Source organism: Gopherus flavomarginatus, chromosome 12, assembly GCF_025201925.1.
Source record: "Gopherus flavomarginatus isolate rGopFla2 chromosome 12, rGopFla2.mat.asm, whole genome shotgun sequence".
NCBI classification, from domain to species: domain Eukaryota; kingdom Metazoa; phylum Chordata; order Testudines; family Testudinidae; genus Gopherus; species Gopherus flavomarginatus.
In genome coordinates this window covers 33210685-33227541 of record NC_066628.1, presented here as the reverse complement: position 1 = coordinate 33227541, position 16857 = coordinate 33210685, and the positions used below count along the sequence as shown (strand labels likewise).

General features: G+C 37.2%; 2 protein-coding genes across 2 annotated transcripts in view; one reads left to right on the top strand and one right to left on the bottom strand.

Moving 5' to 3' along the window:
- TBCD (tubulin folding cofactor D) overlaps nt 1–16857 on the top strand; it is a 160995-nt gene that overhangs the window by 54989 nt on the left and 89149 nt on the right.
- On the bottom strand, nt 3689–12762 carry ZNF750 (zinc finger protein 750). Its single transcript, XM_050919300.1, has 3 exons — nt 12672–12762; nt 6100–7740; nt 3689–5676 (listed from the first exon to the last, which is right to left on the bottom strand). The coding sequence occupies exons 2-3, from the start codon at nt 7533–7535 to the stop codon at nt 4959–4961; spliced, it is 2154 nt and encodes a 717-aa protein (XP_050775257.1). The 5' UTR covers nt 7536–7740; nt 12672–12762; the 3' UTR covers nt 3689–4958.

The following is a 16857-nucleotide window of genomic DNA, read 5'->3' as shown; positions in this document are numbered from 1 at the left end:
TGTTTTAATTTCCATATCTTCCAGTTGCTTCTTCCAGCTAATCAATGTCACAATCTCAGTCTTATCTGGATTAAGCTTCAGGCAGCTAGCTCTCCTTGATGCCCCACTTTCCCCCAAACATTGGGCCAGGAACTCAACAGCACTGGATGTTTATCAGCATACTGAAAATATCAGATTCTGTATCTCTTCAGTAACCCTTTAAGCAGCTCCCTGTATGCATACTGCACAGGCGAGGGAGACAAGATGCACTGCATACAGTTCCTTGAGGAGGAAGACGCTTCTGTCCTTTCCCACCTTCTGTGAATACTTGTTGAGTAAAGAATGGAATTGCTCAAGAGTATCATCATCCACTTCTACTGTGATCTGCTTGTGCAACCATACTTCTGAACCAACTCATGGGTGACTCAGACTAAGTGCATGTGTACATGAGCACTTACTGCACTGCAAGCTGGGATATAAATCTACATTGTGTCAGTGTGCTGTGCACTAACTCTCCATATAGACTGTTCACTAGTGTGCATTGACCTACTGCAGTTTCAAACATCAGGATGCAAAGTACACTGAAGAGCTGGTTGAAAAATTTGCCATGAAAAATCACTCAAGTGCTTTGTTTATATAAGGCTAAAGCACTTCATTTAGATTTTTTTGTTTTGATATACTGTCAATGAAACACTTTGATCTTGTCAAAACAACGTGATGGGAAATTTCAAAATTTTGACTTATTTTGTTCTGATTTAGGATGAAAGAAAATGACAAAATGTCAAAATTTCTCCTGGATTGGAAATCTTGAATTTCAACCAGCTCTAGTCAAGAGTAACCTCTCCTCTTTTAGGGCTCAGAACAAACTGTTCCATGAAGCAATAGCTGATTATATGGAGACATAACTTCTCTAAACCGTGTCCTGATATGACATTCAGTAAGTTTATACCAGTAATTGAATTGCCCATTATTGCTGTCTAGTAGGTTGTTGTCTCTTTCTCAACATTCTGCAATCACCATCACTTATCTGATACAGAAGTTCGTAGCATGCATAAAATGTTCCTGTATCTCACCCCCTGTGTATTATACTACACCAGGTTGCCTTTAAAGAGGACTCCTTACAGGGACTGAAGATAAGGCACTATCTAGGGTGGGTGGATATTAAAGATGTAGAATAACTTGAGAAAATAAATGACACCACCCTGAGCTGAAGACATTTCATACAAGAGCTTTAATGATCTACGGAGCGAAGTATCGGTTCTACTTACGAAAAACACATACCTTATCATTAGAAAAGAACTAATCTTCAGGAAGGTGGGTCAACATTGTACCCAGCTATGGTAAACAAAAGTGCTGAGGGTGGTTTGGGGAATTGTAGGTTGGTAAATCTTGCTTTAAATAACAAGAAAAAAAATGAGAAAAGTTTAGCTAGTTAGTTATAAAACATCAGTCTGAATATAGTGGGCAAACTAGAATTTAACTTCTAAGTATGAACCATGCCTCTTTCAACTCAGAACACTACTGAAAATTGAAACAGGTAAAGGAGAACTGGTGAGTGTAGTTTAAAATGGCCTTTGGTGAAGTTCCTCACAGAAGGCCATTAAGCAAAATGAGTAATAGGTGGGCGGAAGATGAAGTCCTGAAATGGATTTTTTTTTTTTAAAAAGGCTTGGGATTAGAATAGATAGAGTAAGAATAGACTGTTTTCAGTGTGGAAGGAGATCCTGAGAAGGGCAGTGGGAATTTTGGAGGCATGGTGGTAAGAGAACATGTTTTTATAAAAACAAGAATTTTGGCTATGAAAATATGTAAAAGAGTCAGTAATGAATGGGCTGGAGGAGATCAGCCAGTTGCTCAAGTCTGTCCTTTCCATTAAGTGAACTTGAGAAGAAGGCTGCAAGCAAGCTTGCACAGGCATGAAAATGGGTACAAGGAATCTTAAAAAGCATCTCTGGGTATGTTGACACAGCAATGTAACCTGAGGGTTAGTGGGACTTGAGTCAGCTGTCTGTGTCAGGGAACAATAGGCTTGAGTATCTACGTTGTATTTTAACCCTAGGTCTAGGGCTCTGGTGTCCACGGTGCAGTGCCCAGACCTGAGTCAAAGTAGTCCTATTCCAGAGTGCCTAGCAGCCTGTGTCTCACCCGCCATGGTGTCGAAACTCTAGTCCTACGAATGTGTTGCACTGTTGGAAAACGCTACTGCTATTGATGGTATTCAGGTGCCCATAAGGAGCACATGAGTACATAAACTGCATAGTTAGCTCCTTTGGTGGCTGTCTCAGGAGAATGACTGCAGTTTGAGAACACTTTTTAAACTGAACTACCATGTAATCTGAGAATTCTCTCCACCATTAGGTTGAGTAACATTGGCAGCGCTGCTCCTATTCTGCCGGTAACTCTGGGATACATCTGGAGAACTTCCAGGACCTGAGTCTAGCCAGGGTTGCATGCACAGAGAAAAGCAACAGGGCTCAGGACCCTAGGTCCAAACTGAATATGGGCTTGGACCCTCCAGCCATACAGGATTCCTGGACTCTAGGTCCAAGCTCTAGATTAGCACAGTTGGTGTGTGGATGCAAGGGTAGGCTTTAGCCTGGGCTCAAACTTGGGCTTGCATTGCTGTGTAGACATACCTAATGTGTAGTTGATCTATGGAACTCACTGCCTTGGTGTATTATTGATGCAGTTGGCTTAGTCCTGCTTAAAAAAAAAAAAAAATTGGACTCTAGCAACAATTGTATGTACAGTACTAAGGATAAAGTAACCCTTGTCATTTATCTTCATACTTCAAGGAATTAAACTGAATACCAGCTGGGGTCAGGGAGAAATTCTCCCTACTGTCTCCATCATTTGATATTATACAGTTAGGTACACTATAGGTATCTTACACCATATTCAGAAATAGCCTGAATTCATGACAATTGGATTTCTTTGGCCTCTTCTCTTGGCCTAGTTGGCTTCCATTGGCCTAGGTCCTCTGTTCAAACTCAAATTGGTATTCTGTTTGAAAATCTGTGGGAAATCTTTTTTTTCCCCAAGAAGGAATGTAAATTAGTAACCAAGTTATTAGTGTCAGTTGTTAGAATTATCAAACATCTAATTCATGTAGTCTTCAGTTAATATTATATCTAGCAGAATCTTGCCTAGCCAAATCCATCTTATCTCAAGATACCATATTATCTGGAAATTAGATTATGCCCCCAAAGTGCATCAGTTGCATTGAAAAGCATCCGTTCTTTTTTAAATGCATTTTATGGCCATTGGTGTCTTTTGTATAAATGGAGTTTTCCTGTATCTGAGTAGTTAGTTGATGTGAAAGGTGTACCTATGGTTTAAATTGTTTGATTGATCTTCCTTTGTTTTACTCAAACAGGGCAGTTTCAATTTTTTAATACCAGTTAACATTAGCAGCTGCTGTACAAGTCCAAACATGATTATTTATGAATCATAAGTAGTACAGTTTTTTGTTATACCTTTGGCAAAGCTTGTCTGGATAACATCTTTGTGGGATTTTAGGGAGTGCCTGTAATTTCCCAAATAGTTGGGATGTACAGGATGCAGATTCATTCACCTGTAGCTTTCCAGTGAAGGAAACTCGTCTTAATATAATAAGATAGGTGACTGATATGCTAGGCCATGATTTACTTTAATTGCTAGCTCAAAAGCAAATAGTTATGTTTAATCTGCTATTGATTATTTTTTGTGCAAAACACACTTTACCAACAATAATAACATAGACAATTTATTCCTTAATCATAAACATATATGGAATTAGTAATTACAGTACAGTACATAGCTTTATTTGAAAAATGAGAAGTTCTTATACACAATTATAGAATTAGAAAATAGTTGGTCTGCAAAAGCACATTAAGTTCCAGAATTAGTGATACATCTTTACTGATATTGAAACCTTCACCAGCAGTGTTTTCCCCAAGTGAAATAAATTATTGGCGCAACTATCCTTTTAGGCTGGGATTTCCAAAGGAGCCTAGGGGTGTTAGGTACCTAAATCTTGTTGATCTTAAATGGAATTTGGACACCTAACTCCTTGGAAAATCCCAGCCTTAAGGCTTGTCTGCACGCAGAGTTGTACTGGTTTAATTCAAGCTGTAAATTTAAACTGTTTCAGTTAAACTGGTGCAAACACTGTGTGAGCACTTATATTTCAACTTGAGAGGCTTATTTTGGTTTACATTTAAACCTGTTCTTAGCTGACTAAGTTGGTTTCTGGGCCTTTGCTATGTCTGTGTTCTCCTGCAGGACTAATTTGATGAAGAACAGGTTTAATTTAAACCAAAGTAAGCCTCTGAAGCTGGAATAAAAGTTCTCATGCAGGGATTTGCACTATTTTACCAGAATTGATTTAATTAAACTGGTGCAAGCTTGTGTGTACCCAAGATCTTAAATTTATGAATGTTTCATCAGTACAACCATCGTGGTATATTCACATTCAAAACAGAGTTTTTAAACTAAAGTCTAAATAACAAATTTAAATTTTAAGCTGAATTTAAACTACTGCAGAATTAAAGAAAAAGTATTTGCTAGGAGCAAAAAAAATTAGATTAATTCAACAAAATTAAGTTAAATATGTTATGACAGCACATGATGAACAGTATATTGTTTCTAAAGTTTGTCTTGTAGTAAAAGCAGATGTAAAAGGGTATTTTACCATATTGCAATTCCCAAAAACATCCATCTCATGTACTTTGATTGGCTTAAGTTATGAATGCAAAAGGTTACTTATCAAAATCTGAGTTTATACATAGGAAATTTCAATTACTTAAAAACATTAGTACAAAATTATAAACACATTCTATTTACATGGTAGTTTGTACATAGCTTCTTATGGTCCAAAACAAAAAGTCAGCCAAACAAACAAAAAAAGAAGTCAGTACGGAGAAACTGTATAATCTAGCAGATAAGTTTTACAGTTGCTCCATGATGTAAAAGGAAATACATTAGCAAGTGAAATAATATTATGATATTCGTGTTCTCTTTCTTAGAGTAAGCACTCTGCTGCAGTCATTGGGTCTTACTCTTTTAGACCCTTGCTGTGTTTTTGCTGATTCTTTTTGATTTGTCCTTTTTTGTCCTTTTGCTTTGTGACTGCGGTGATTATCCTGAGTATCTGAAGAACCGAGGGTAGGCTCTGTACATGGAGTACTACAGTCTTGAGAACTTTGCTCTTCGTTGTCCAGTCTTAGTTTACTGGGACTGTATGCAGCTAGCTGACAAAGAGCAACAGCTGCTGTTTGTTTTTGTTCATCAGAATTGTCGATTACTCTTAAATCTTGGACTTCAGTACTCTGTGCTGTGAAAGAAGGCTTGTCACAGGCACTGTTAGCATTCATTGTGTTGTATACATCTTCAGAATTTTCATTTTCATTGTTTGGAGTGGTGGCAGTCCCAGCATCATGTGATGAATGCTGAAATGAAGTTTTCAGGCTGACGGTGGTGTAGGAATCTTTCACTGAGAGATTCAGAGGCATATCTTGCAAGTCAATAAAACTCTGAATTTCCATTTTGGAAGCATTTTTGTACAGGTGTTCATGAACAACTCCTGTGTGTATGTCAGGCTTCTTTGAAAGATTAAGCGGCGTTATCCCTGTGTCGTCCTCTGTGTTGGACAGAGAGGCCTCATTCTTTGCTTGACTTTCAGTCTGAACATATGTATCTTCCCCAGTGACGTGAATGCTGAAAGAAATAGAAACAAAAAACATAATTCACTAAGTTTTTATTTTCTGATGGGGGGTGGAAGGAGGAGAATAGTTTGACCAGAACTCTAACTACATTGGGCACCCTTTAAATGTGAAAATCACTGTAGCTAATATCAGATTTGGTAGTGTTCTAGATATTTCTTTAGAGTAGGTATCAGGAAATGCGGATAGCAATGAAGTTATATATTTAAGGAAAGCTGGCAAGCTCTATTATGTAACCACTGTCCTTACAGGTTTTATGGGAGCTGGTATTATATTTTGCATAGATATACATATAATATTTTTAAACATCCCAACAGTGTAATATTTTATATACTAGACATTTAAAATATGAATAGAGTTGTCTTTGTTTCCCCCTAGTAAATCTTAAAGCAATTTGCAAAGGTTAGTTTTTTATTACCTGATAGATGAATCTCGATCTTGCTGGTTCTGCACATTTTGAAGTAGAGTTGATTGATCTATGCTTTTCCTCGCAAGTCTGAAGGCTGAGAAGTTTTCTTCCTGTTGGTCATACTTCCCAGTTACAGTGGAAGATGATTTGTTAGAGAGGTCAAACAGGCCTTCACAAACATGGCTTGTCTGAGTGAAGTTAGTTGGGCTGGGTCTACCAGGTGAGCCTGTTGCTGCACTCCCTGCACGGGGGCTCATTTTGGCATTCTCTCTTTCATTTGGGTCTTCTTTTGAATGGTTTTTGGCATGCAGCAGTGCAATTTCTTTTTCATAATCAGTCTGCTTTTTATGGGAGCTTAATGAGTATTGTTGAGATGGACTTGAAGAAGTTGGGTACAGCAAGGTAGTTTCCTCCATTAGATGAGAACTTGTATCTCTACTAATACCAGCTACATGTGGAAATCTATAAAATGGAGGATCTGTTGGTCTGCAAAATCCATATGGCATTGGGGGACTGGAATGATATTGTGGAAGTAATCGGTAGTGCTCATATGATGATGGATTTATTGGCTTTGGGAGTGATCCAGGGTGGGGAAGAAAATGTCGTTGATCTTGGGTCCCATAGACAGACAGCACAGAGTTTTCACACTCTGGTGAGTTACTTGAAAGCAAGTAAGGTGCATAGATAGCCAGTCCATGCTCATAAAAAGGGGGTGAATACTCTGGAATCATTGTATGCATGTAAGGTGGAATGGGACCAAAGCCTTTTGTGGGAGAAATTTTATGTGGAAATTCTGGTGGGATAAAAGTAGAACCTGTTTTCCATGGGTGGTTCGGAGCATGAAATGCAGACTTTGCATGAAAAGGCAAGCTTTTGGTGTTTGAATTAGACAGCGATATCATTTCAGGAACCTCATTAGTTTCTGGGCCTTTACTATGTCTGTGCTCTCCTACAGGAACAAAAGCTGAGGGCCTTACAATGCCATCCAAACCAGGCTGTATGTTGATTACACTTTCTGCTGTAGTACTGGCAGGAGTTAATTCCTTCTGTATTACGAGCTTTTGCCCTTGAGCTGATTTATTTGTTGTCTGATTTTGTAATTCTACATTTTCCTTGGCATCGTCTTTTGCAAAAGCATATTGGGGCTTAGAGTCAAGATTTGATAGACCGTTTGTGATAGATTTAGAAGTTGATTTAGCTGTTGGTTCTATTTGATTGATCTGTTTGGGCTCCAAGGAACTGGACTTTGGGCACTTGATAACTCTATCCTGCTCTGATACTAAAGTAATTGAGTTTTTACAGAGACCGTACTTCATATGGTTAAAAAGGTGAGATTTCTCATTGCAAGTAAAGGGGCACTGAAAACACTTATATTTAAATGGTTTTCCTGGAGGCCTTGGGATATAGTGAGGTTTCTTTGGTTTACGCTCTTTGAGAAGACTCATTTTTCTGCTTTAATGCTTATGTTTAATGTTCCTTTTATAAAATATTTTTGCAGTTTTCTTCAGTTTCAAACTGTTGATGTTTTAAGTTTTTCAGGTTTCAAGAATCTCTTCTTCACATTAGAAAGGAAAATTTGATTTGAAGCCAGCTCCTCTGTTGCAAGATGTTAGGGAAAAATCAACACTCCAGTAACTTATAGTACAGGAACTGTAACAGAAAAATTAAAATCAAATATGCTGGCACACAAGAATTAAATAAAAAATGAATGCATTCTTCTGACCACATCTGAAGTTTTTTCCCCGTTGAAATGTGTCGAGCACCTGTATTACCCATATGTAATATCAAGTGGGTGCATAGAAAGCTGAAGTCAAAGTTTTCAGACTTGGCTGCCTAAAGTTAGGCATCCATGTGCATATTTAGGCACCTAAAGAAGTGGCCTGTTTTTTGTTTTGTTTTTGTTTTGTTTTTTTTAGAGATGCTCTAAAAAAAAGCTCTTACGAAAGCTGAGGGAACATTCACTCAGAAGGTAAATGTGACCAAAAAGTATAGGTAGGTGGAGCTGTAGGGAGGGTTTAAAGAAGAGGGTGAAGAAGGCAAGGGTAGGTTCTGGCAGCAGCAGGTGGTATGGGGCAAGCCTGCTAGGCCAGCTATAATCCCTCCTCCTCTTTCCCCTAGCTGGGTTGTTAGGGTGGAGAGTGGAATTGGCTCCACCCTTGAGAGCTGACCCAATCTTTCCAAAGACTAACCAAAACTCCCTCCTGCCTGGCGTAGCATCTCCTGGCAGTCTAAGCAAATGTCTGAAAGCTGGTCAGTCTGAATGGGTATGTTAGACTGGCTAGTGTCTCAAGAATAAACCAACTCCCATTTTGGGACTTAATTCAATTAAAAGACATGGGCATTAGAATCTCTAATAGCAGAATGGTCTGCTTGACTAACATTTAACATTCTTAATCTGTGTCGGGGACTGTGGGGGTAAGGAGGGGATTGAGTGTGTGTGTGTGTGTGTGTGTACACAATATGTAATATTCAGGTACAAACGTGTCAGACAGCCATTGATTTATAGGGGTATGATCCACTTGCCTTCTTTCAGAGAACTAAAGAAGTGGATACTTTATATAGCCTGACGATTTTCGTGGTAGATAAGTCAGGAGGGCTTGTATCAGCTTGTTCCAGTATGTTCACTGATTCTGAAGGCGTGAGAACCTCTCAGAGTCAAGTTCTCATGATTTTATAGGATGTGTTATGGCAGAGATCTAAAAAATGATGATTTCATCACGAACTATAAGCATCATTATCAAAATGATGACTGTTGCAAAACCACGTACTGTATCTATTGTGTTACCCGAAACTTCAGGAATACTAATTGTGAGTGACTAGTGTAGTTTGATATTTTTCTAAAAGCTTTACTTGCATAAAAGATTGAATTAGAAGTATTAAAATATTAGATTTAGGAAAATAATTACTGGTAACTACATGCTGTTGAGATTTTATTTAAAGTATCAAGATGTCTTGCATTTCTCAAATCAGACACTTTATTAATAGAAAATTATGTGCAAGACATTAATATTGAAACCTGAAGGCAAAGCTAGAAAATTGCTGCTTATTTGAACAGGTATAGTAATTATAGAAAAATGTTCTTATATAAAATATATTTTGTGTTTTTGCTATCATAGAAATTTAAGTATTTATTGTTTTTAGTAGATTTGTAATCTTAAAGGCAGCTTGAATAAATTCAACAGCACTTTATGAAAAAAAGCTATGTTTAGATTTGAGTAAGAATAAGCTTGGTTTTGATTCTTACAAACACTTGATTAAGTATGTGATTTAAATATATAGCTTGACAACAATTTAAATAACTAGAAACCAGTAATTGCATGGTAATTTTTAATGTATTTCTCTACATCAGGAAAAAAAATTCAGAGCTCTTTGTGTTTTTTTCAGACATAGAACCTCGTAATCTCAGCATGATGTTAGTAAAATACATGCCAGCATGTTAAGATTTTGTCAGTATCGGTCACTTGTTAGAATTATAATTCAGTACACAGAAAATAAATTGCCAGACAAATGAAATTTAGCTAGAATCTCTATGAAATGTGCAAGCATTGCTCTTGCTAAAATAAGAAATGGAAAAAAAAAGTTGTGTGATTTGCCCTTGTTTTGACTGAAATAAAGTTTGCTGCATTTCTGACTAATGTATAACTAAAGTGGAGAGCTTATAATAACTTGGTCCTGTCAGTTTGGACATGTTAGTCTTTGTGCTTTCTTGAAAGTACCAGAAATAATTGTGCTTGAAGATAGTGTTGTCAAAACAAACTACCCCGGGCATGCATACTTGAGCAGTTTACGTCAACAGTTTGAGTTTGTATTTTAATTTCAGATGACAATATTTATTATAAAGAGAATGTTAATTAGTTTTTCTTGTTTAATAATTAGTTTCTCTTTTGATTAATAATGTAAATTCTCATACTTTCCTCTGTGTATGTTTTTTTTCCTATTGAACAGGAATAATTTGAATAATGTTTTAACTATCCTTTCTTAATCATGTAAGTGGATTGCTGAACTTCTCAAAGCTAAAAATTCAGATTGTAGAAGTTGGCACTGTCTTTGCAACGTGTGTATAAAAGGGTGAGAACTATAAAAGCTTTACAAATACATTATTTAAAGTTTATATTACCCTAGTGTGATTCTTACCTACCCAGTGTGATGCTAGTAGTGCTTATAGAGGAAGATGCCCTGACACCTCAGGCAACAAATAAGTACATTGAGGGTTATTCTGAGGTTTTCACCCCTCTTAATTTTAGGCCAGTGTCTGCCTGTTGTGTCTGTCCTCTCCTTATTTGCAGTGCTTCTCTGAGGAGCACTAGCTAAAACTCTTGTGGTTGAAAATGCCAAGAATAAAATGCTTCTGGTCCCAGCAAAGACTGAGAAATCTAGTTCCATTCTCTAAATAAAACCCAACAGTATTTGCAGAGGAATATATATCATAATTTAAAATAATTATTCACAAAATAAATGCAGCTAGGAAAAATATTAGATGGTCTAAAATAGCTGTAAATTTTTAAAGTTGCTGTATGCGCAGTACATGGAAAAAATAATTACCTCATAGCTGCACTATATGTTGTTTGTGTGCTGGGGAAATTAAAAGTTAAACTGTTAATATTAGAATAGCATTGTCAATGTTTTCATGGGGAAAAAAATTAGTTTTTTCTTAGAATCTGAATAATATACAAATGGAATATCTAAAATTTATCATAATCTTCAGTAATAGTCATAATTTTAAAGTAACACTTTTGTCATTATTACTGTGGTTATCTGATTTTTAAAATTCACATTGTTATAATTACATAATTATCCAAAGCTCCAATCTCTAGTTTCCAACCTCACTGGTATTTTTAATGGAAAATACATTTGGTTATTGTTTAGTGAAACCAGAACAGAAAGGTTCATTGGCCTTTTATGAATTGCTTGTCTATGGTAGGTCTTTTAATGCAAACCGGGGTAGTCAATTATTTTTTTGTCAAGGTCCAAATTTCTTGGTCAAGGTCCAGACTCCAGAGAAACATTTTTCAAACCACAATAATGATAATAAATAAATAGGTCTGTTCAAAAGCGTCTGGTGGTTCGGATTTGGCCCATGAGTCTGCCTGTTGAATATCCCTGTACTAGACTGTACTTTTGCATAACAGCCTCTCACTCCTACCCCTCAGCCTAGATGTCTGTAATTTTGGGTGGCCACAAGTTTTTTGTCCTGGCTTTTAAAGAGACAAAACTGTTACCAGCCTCTTATTTTCATACTATGCTAGCAAATCCTGCAAGAAAGGATATTGTGAATTTGTCACTATCAATAGTTGGTATGGGGGTTCTAAGTGGTAAAAGTTATTTAAAAAGTCTAATCTACCAAAGAGGTAGTTCCAGAATTGCTTTTATTGCAAACAGTGGTGGTAATTATAATCCTTCTTTGTAGGACATTGCTATGACAGGTTGCGTAACAGTTTGTCATACACATTAATATATATGTTCAGTTGTTGTTGCAGTATTCCTTTTGCTGATGTTGATTTTACTGACCAGGAGTACTCATTGGGGTGGAACATTCTGAAGGGCATGCTATAATTAAAATATTGTGATGTGGCATTATTGCATAATTCAAGGACATGCCATTGTCACCTAACTTGCGTGTTGCAAGAACAAGATTTGTGAGTTTTATTCCAGTTGAGATTTTCCAGTGATTAACTGCCACTCCCTCCTAGACTTTCAGTTCTTTTTCAACTGAAAAATAAATGTTAGCACAACTATTAGTTGATTGGGAGGAAGAGGGGTGGTTTGGTGGGTAAATAGAATAGGACCTGGGAGGTTGGGGAGAGAAGAATTTAAGGCTGCATGAATACCTCAGCCAGGAAGCACAAGATAGTACCTCAAATCTGTGGCGTAAATACAAGGTGAATAGCTTCAGACCTCAGTTAATCAAAGTAAACTGAGTTCAGTCATTTTTATAAATCACTGTGCATATTTAAATAATTTAAAACTGAAGTTGTTACATTGCATGTGCTTAATCATGGCACATTTTAATAAACCAAAAAGACAGATGATTGTGACTAATAAAACAGCTGTATTCTCTCATACTGTGTAGAATATACCTCCTAGAAGCTTAAAAAAAATTGAAACAAGTGCCCAAGATCTTATTTTACACCGATTTTTTTCAATTGGTCAAAATATTAATATTTTGTAGTTAGAGAATAATCAAAAGAATATCTGATAACTAAAATATTTTTTGTCATAATTATACCACAGTTAAAATTGTTGTTAATGTGCTTGGTAAACAGGTGCTTAAAATATTTTCATTGGAAGATTATAGTAATTAACGTAAAAAGTCAATGGGAGCTAAAATGAAGAAAAAATCCTTTTCTTTCTCACAAAATAAAATGACTATTTCACTTAAAAAGTTTTGTTAAAGTTTTTATCATAAAGCTTCTATGCAATAAGTGCACCTGCTAGAAGAGGAGTTATTTTGCTTACAGAGATAGTGAAATATAAATGCTAAAAGAATGATGAGGGAATACATTTTGATCACTTTGTACTGGATGTCAGTCTGATTACCATTACTCTTTTAAATTGAATTTATGTTTAAAAAAAGTACTCACCAGATACGTAGATGGCTGAAGTGTTCAAGGTGATCACTGTTGCTAAGCTGTAGCTGTCAGTGCGGAGAGAGAAGTACCTGTTCTGTGCTTGATGGCTAAGTGAAACTGAAGGAGGCTGTTTCAGTGGGAGGGATTTAAAAAGTGTAGGAGTTGAGCCCTCAGGGTGTAGAGATGCACCTGATATTACTCCAGCCTGAAGCTACAATTCATGTATTTGTATCCACTGCTTTCGTTCAGCATTACCTCAGCGTCTGAGCTATCAAACAAAACTCTTGTCACTTTTGTGCCCTCCAACAAGCACATTTGTCTGTTCCCACGGACTGTCATGTTTGTACCACTGCGTAATGATCTACTGTGTAAGTGGAGTGAAGCATGGTATAGATGCGTGTTTAGCTTATGGTCTTTTAAATCCATTTAGGTGGGACACATCATAATGATTAAGTGGTTGGTAAACTGCAGAAAAATTGCATGTAAAACACAGGAAGCTGCAACAAACAATATTTGGTTTTAGTTCTGTAGAAACCATAGTTTTGTATGAATGCCTTTGTATGGTTGGCTTTCTAACACTCTTGCTTATTTTTTCTCTCCTTTTTATTGAAATCGCTTTGTCCTTCATAAGTCTCTTCTCTGGCAAAGGCGGGACTCAGCTAACCCCAAGCTTGCTTGCCTCAGGAACCTGCCAAAGCTTGCTTATAATCGACAGCCAAATCCACAGATACTGTTAATGGGAAGGAGGCTCCTGAATAGGAAATTGATTATCACATCCACGCATTCACTCCTTTTGCAGTTTAACTTTATGGCTGTTGAGCAAACCAAATTATAACCCTTTGCAAGCATTGACACTTGCTTTTAGTTAGGTTTATAAATATGACAAATTTATTACTGTGTTTACAAGAACTAAATTAGACCTCTAAAAGTTAACTTTGCAAAGCTATTAAATGAGGGAATATAGCTCTTATATTCTATCCCTTTAGAAGTCTTTATGATGCTTCATACTTTCTCTGAAATAAATTCCTTAGTTTTTGAAAGTCAGAACTGGATATAGGCAGAATCATAGTTCATATAAAAGAGGGCTATGAAACAGCTCTCCACATTTAGTTTAACAAATTCCTTCATTTATTTCCCCTGTGAATTCATAGTGTAGTCAGGCAGTCAGCTTCAGACTGGGCACAAATTATTGTGTCTGATATTCCACCGCCCGCAGTGTGAGAATCAGTTGTGGAATTTCGAAAGAGTTTCTGCTGATCTGAAAGGGAAGGGTGGGTTTTTCTTGCTGGGTGTGTTACTTCAGGAAAGGAAAAACCAGAGGGAATGTTTCTGAATGAATATGAGTTTGGTAATTTGCCATTGAGGGAGCTCTTTTGACAAGAGTGTTGTGTCAGGCCTCTACAACAGGAATATGGAGACCAGTAATTAGTTCTGTAAATGCTGTTTGTTAGTGTGTAGGCCATATTCACTGCTGGCATAAATGAGCATGATTCTGGGAGTTGTTTGTTTACACCAACAGTGATTTTTGCCTTCCATAGTTGTTTAAAATCTATGTGCCAAATCCTGTTATCAGTCTGCCCTAATGTCTCCTATGGACTAAAATTGGAATTGTGCATGTGCAAGTTAATTTCATATTAGGCAGTAAGGTGTTTGGTTCAGGTATGGTCTGTCTTTGTTTGCACGGCATTTCACATGATAGGGTGCTGAGTCTCACTGAGGCACTCAGGTGCTACTGCAGTATAGAGAAATAAGAAATTTTAAGGCCCAGCAGACAACAATAATATGTTTTGTATTACAAAAATCATACAAAATACAAAACGATTGATTTCCTTGTACAAGTATTGCTAAAAAAAGGGACACAGTGTGTCCTGTTTTGGCTTAGTATGGGATGTAGGCCTTTGTGCACAAAGTAAAGGTAATTTAAAAAAAAAAATCTAAAGCTGAAGTTTTCAAACTTTTTTTTTCTGGTGGGACCCAAAATTTAATAGATGGATTGACTTGTGGACGTCTCCGGTTCTATTCACAGTTGCATAGGTCACGTCCCTTTCCTTTTCTCAATTGTACAGCATCTCTGCGACAGTTTCAGTGGAAGAGTAACATTAGGAAAACGTATTTTTAGGTTCTTTTATGCAATTTAGCAGTTTGAAAAGGAGTACCAGCATTGTGTTACCATCAAGCTCAGCCTGTACCATTTGTCTGTAAGGACTGTTATTTCCCCCCCTCCACCCCCTTAGCTAGGTAGGAGAGTCAGTCTGTTTGTACTCTTAAGAAAATTTTAATCACAGGGGAGTTTGTCATGTTTCTGAAAACACTGTTCCTGAAAGGAGAGGTCCTTTGTTTCCTCAAATATCGAGGAGGTTTTTTCCCACTGTAGGAAACCTTTCTCTTGTGCTAGTGAGACTGAAATGGAACATGAACAATACACTTGCCAGTCTCCTTGTGTCTTCTCTAAGACTTGCAGCATTTGTTTGTTTTTCCATCCCTTTTCCATGCATGAGAGGATACATTTTTTTGTCTTTCATTTATTCCCTTAAGAGAGATGGGCCTGTTTGACTCTTGGGAAGCTGAGGTATGTTTTCCTGGATAGATTCTGATAAAATAGAACTTTTCCAGCTTCTGAGAGTTAAAGGAGACTTGGGAAGTTGAGGTGGTTTTTGGGTATTTTGTTAATACAGGGGGACATTTTATTGAGCTGGGACAGAGAGGCAGTTAAGTTTTAGAAACTCCTGATTCGTTTTGTTTTTCTGGTCCTGCTCAGGCAAGTGTGAGGGAGGCAGTGAAGTGCTGTCCTTTTGCTGCCTCCCTCACATGGAGCCTATTAAACACTTAGCCGCTCCCTAGAAATGGCTGTTGTTAGGCAGGCCAGCCCAACTCAGCTATGACTGAAGTACAGCTGCAGCAGGGGACACCTAAACAAATTGGAGGTACTATGTATATGTTAATAGGGTATAAAAGACATGAAATCCAAAGCCGTAGGAAAATTCCAACTGATAGAACCGAAGTGATAGGATAGCTCCTTTATAATATCTGCTAGGAATAATAAATTCCGGTAACACAAAGACCTAATAAAAGCTGGTAACCAATATTTATTTTATTGTATTTTGTTAATTCATTGTACTTGCAACTTCTGTCATTATTAGATAAACCTAGCCAGTCACCTGATGGGTGACACCGTTTAAACGACGATGAGCACGACAGTCATATTAGATGGTATAAACTCCAGGACTTATGTAACACTGGTGTCTATCACTGAGCTGTCCTTTTATCATTGTTTTAAATGGCCTTTTATTTCTGCAGAGGTTTGTATCTATAGCTTAAGTCCTGCCCCTTCTGTAGGCTAGGAAATGATTCCTATGAATCTTAAATGGAATTTAGACCCGTCTTCCTAACAATCACGTAAGTGTTACCTCGTGGCCGTAGTTGGTTTCCTCTGACAATTGTACTGTAGCAAATAGCCTTTCTTTAAGATGCCTAATACTAGAGTATAGGTGCTCTCTATGTAGTAAGGAAGGTAGCTAAAGATCTATGTTGTTTAATTTATCCCTTTATTTCTGAGACTCAGAAGTATAGTTAACTTGGTCAGAGAAAAGCTGTAGGGAATTTTTGTAACAGCCTCTGATTTCCTCACCTAAAAACATGGAGGGTTTTTTGGTCTGTCTTTGATGTAAAGAGCTATTTTTAATACAGCAAATTGTTCACCTACATTTAATTTCACTCACCAATTTTCTCTTATTTTATAACGCCACCCTCAAGGTCTGTGTAACAATGTCCACTACCTTGCTGATGGTTATTTTTCTCCACGGTCATTTTGGCGTTTGCCATTGTTGGGGCTCCTCTGAAAGCAGGAGTCTGAGTTCCCACCTCAGATGAAGCAGGTGTAATAGTTTAGGCGTCTTGTCCAGGGCAAAGGGAGTTGTGAATCCCCTCCTTGAACAGAGCTGCAAAAGAGATGGCAATCTTCAGCATTAAATTTCTGAATCCTACTAAAGTTGTTTGAAAAGTATAAATATATTGAGCAGCTAGTACAGATAATGTAGAGAATCATAATAGGTAACTGTAATGTAACTCATCTGGTTGGGTACTACAGATGCTTTCATTTAAGAATAGAAATATTACCTGAAAACATAATTACATGTCCAGGAAGTCCCTGCTTTCCACAGCAGAACTTGTCGATGTCGTTAAGTGTTAACAGATCCAG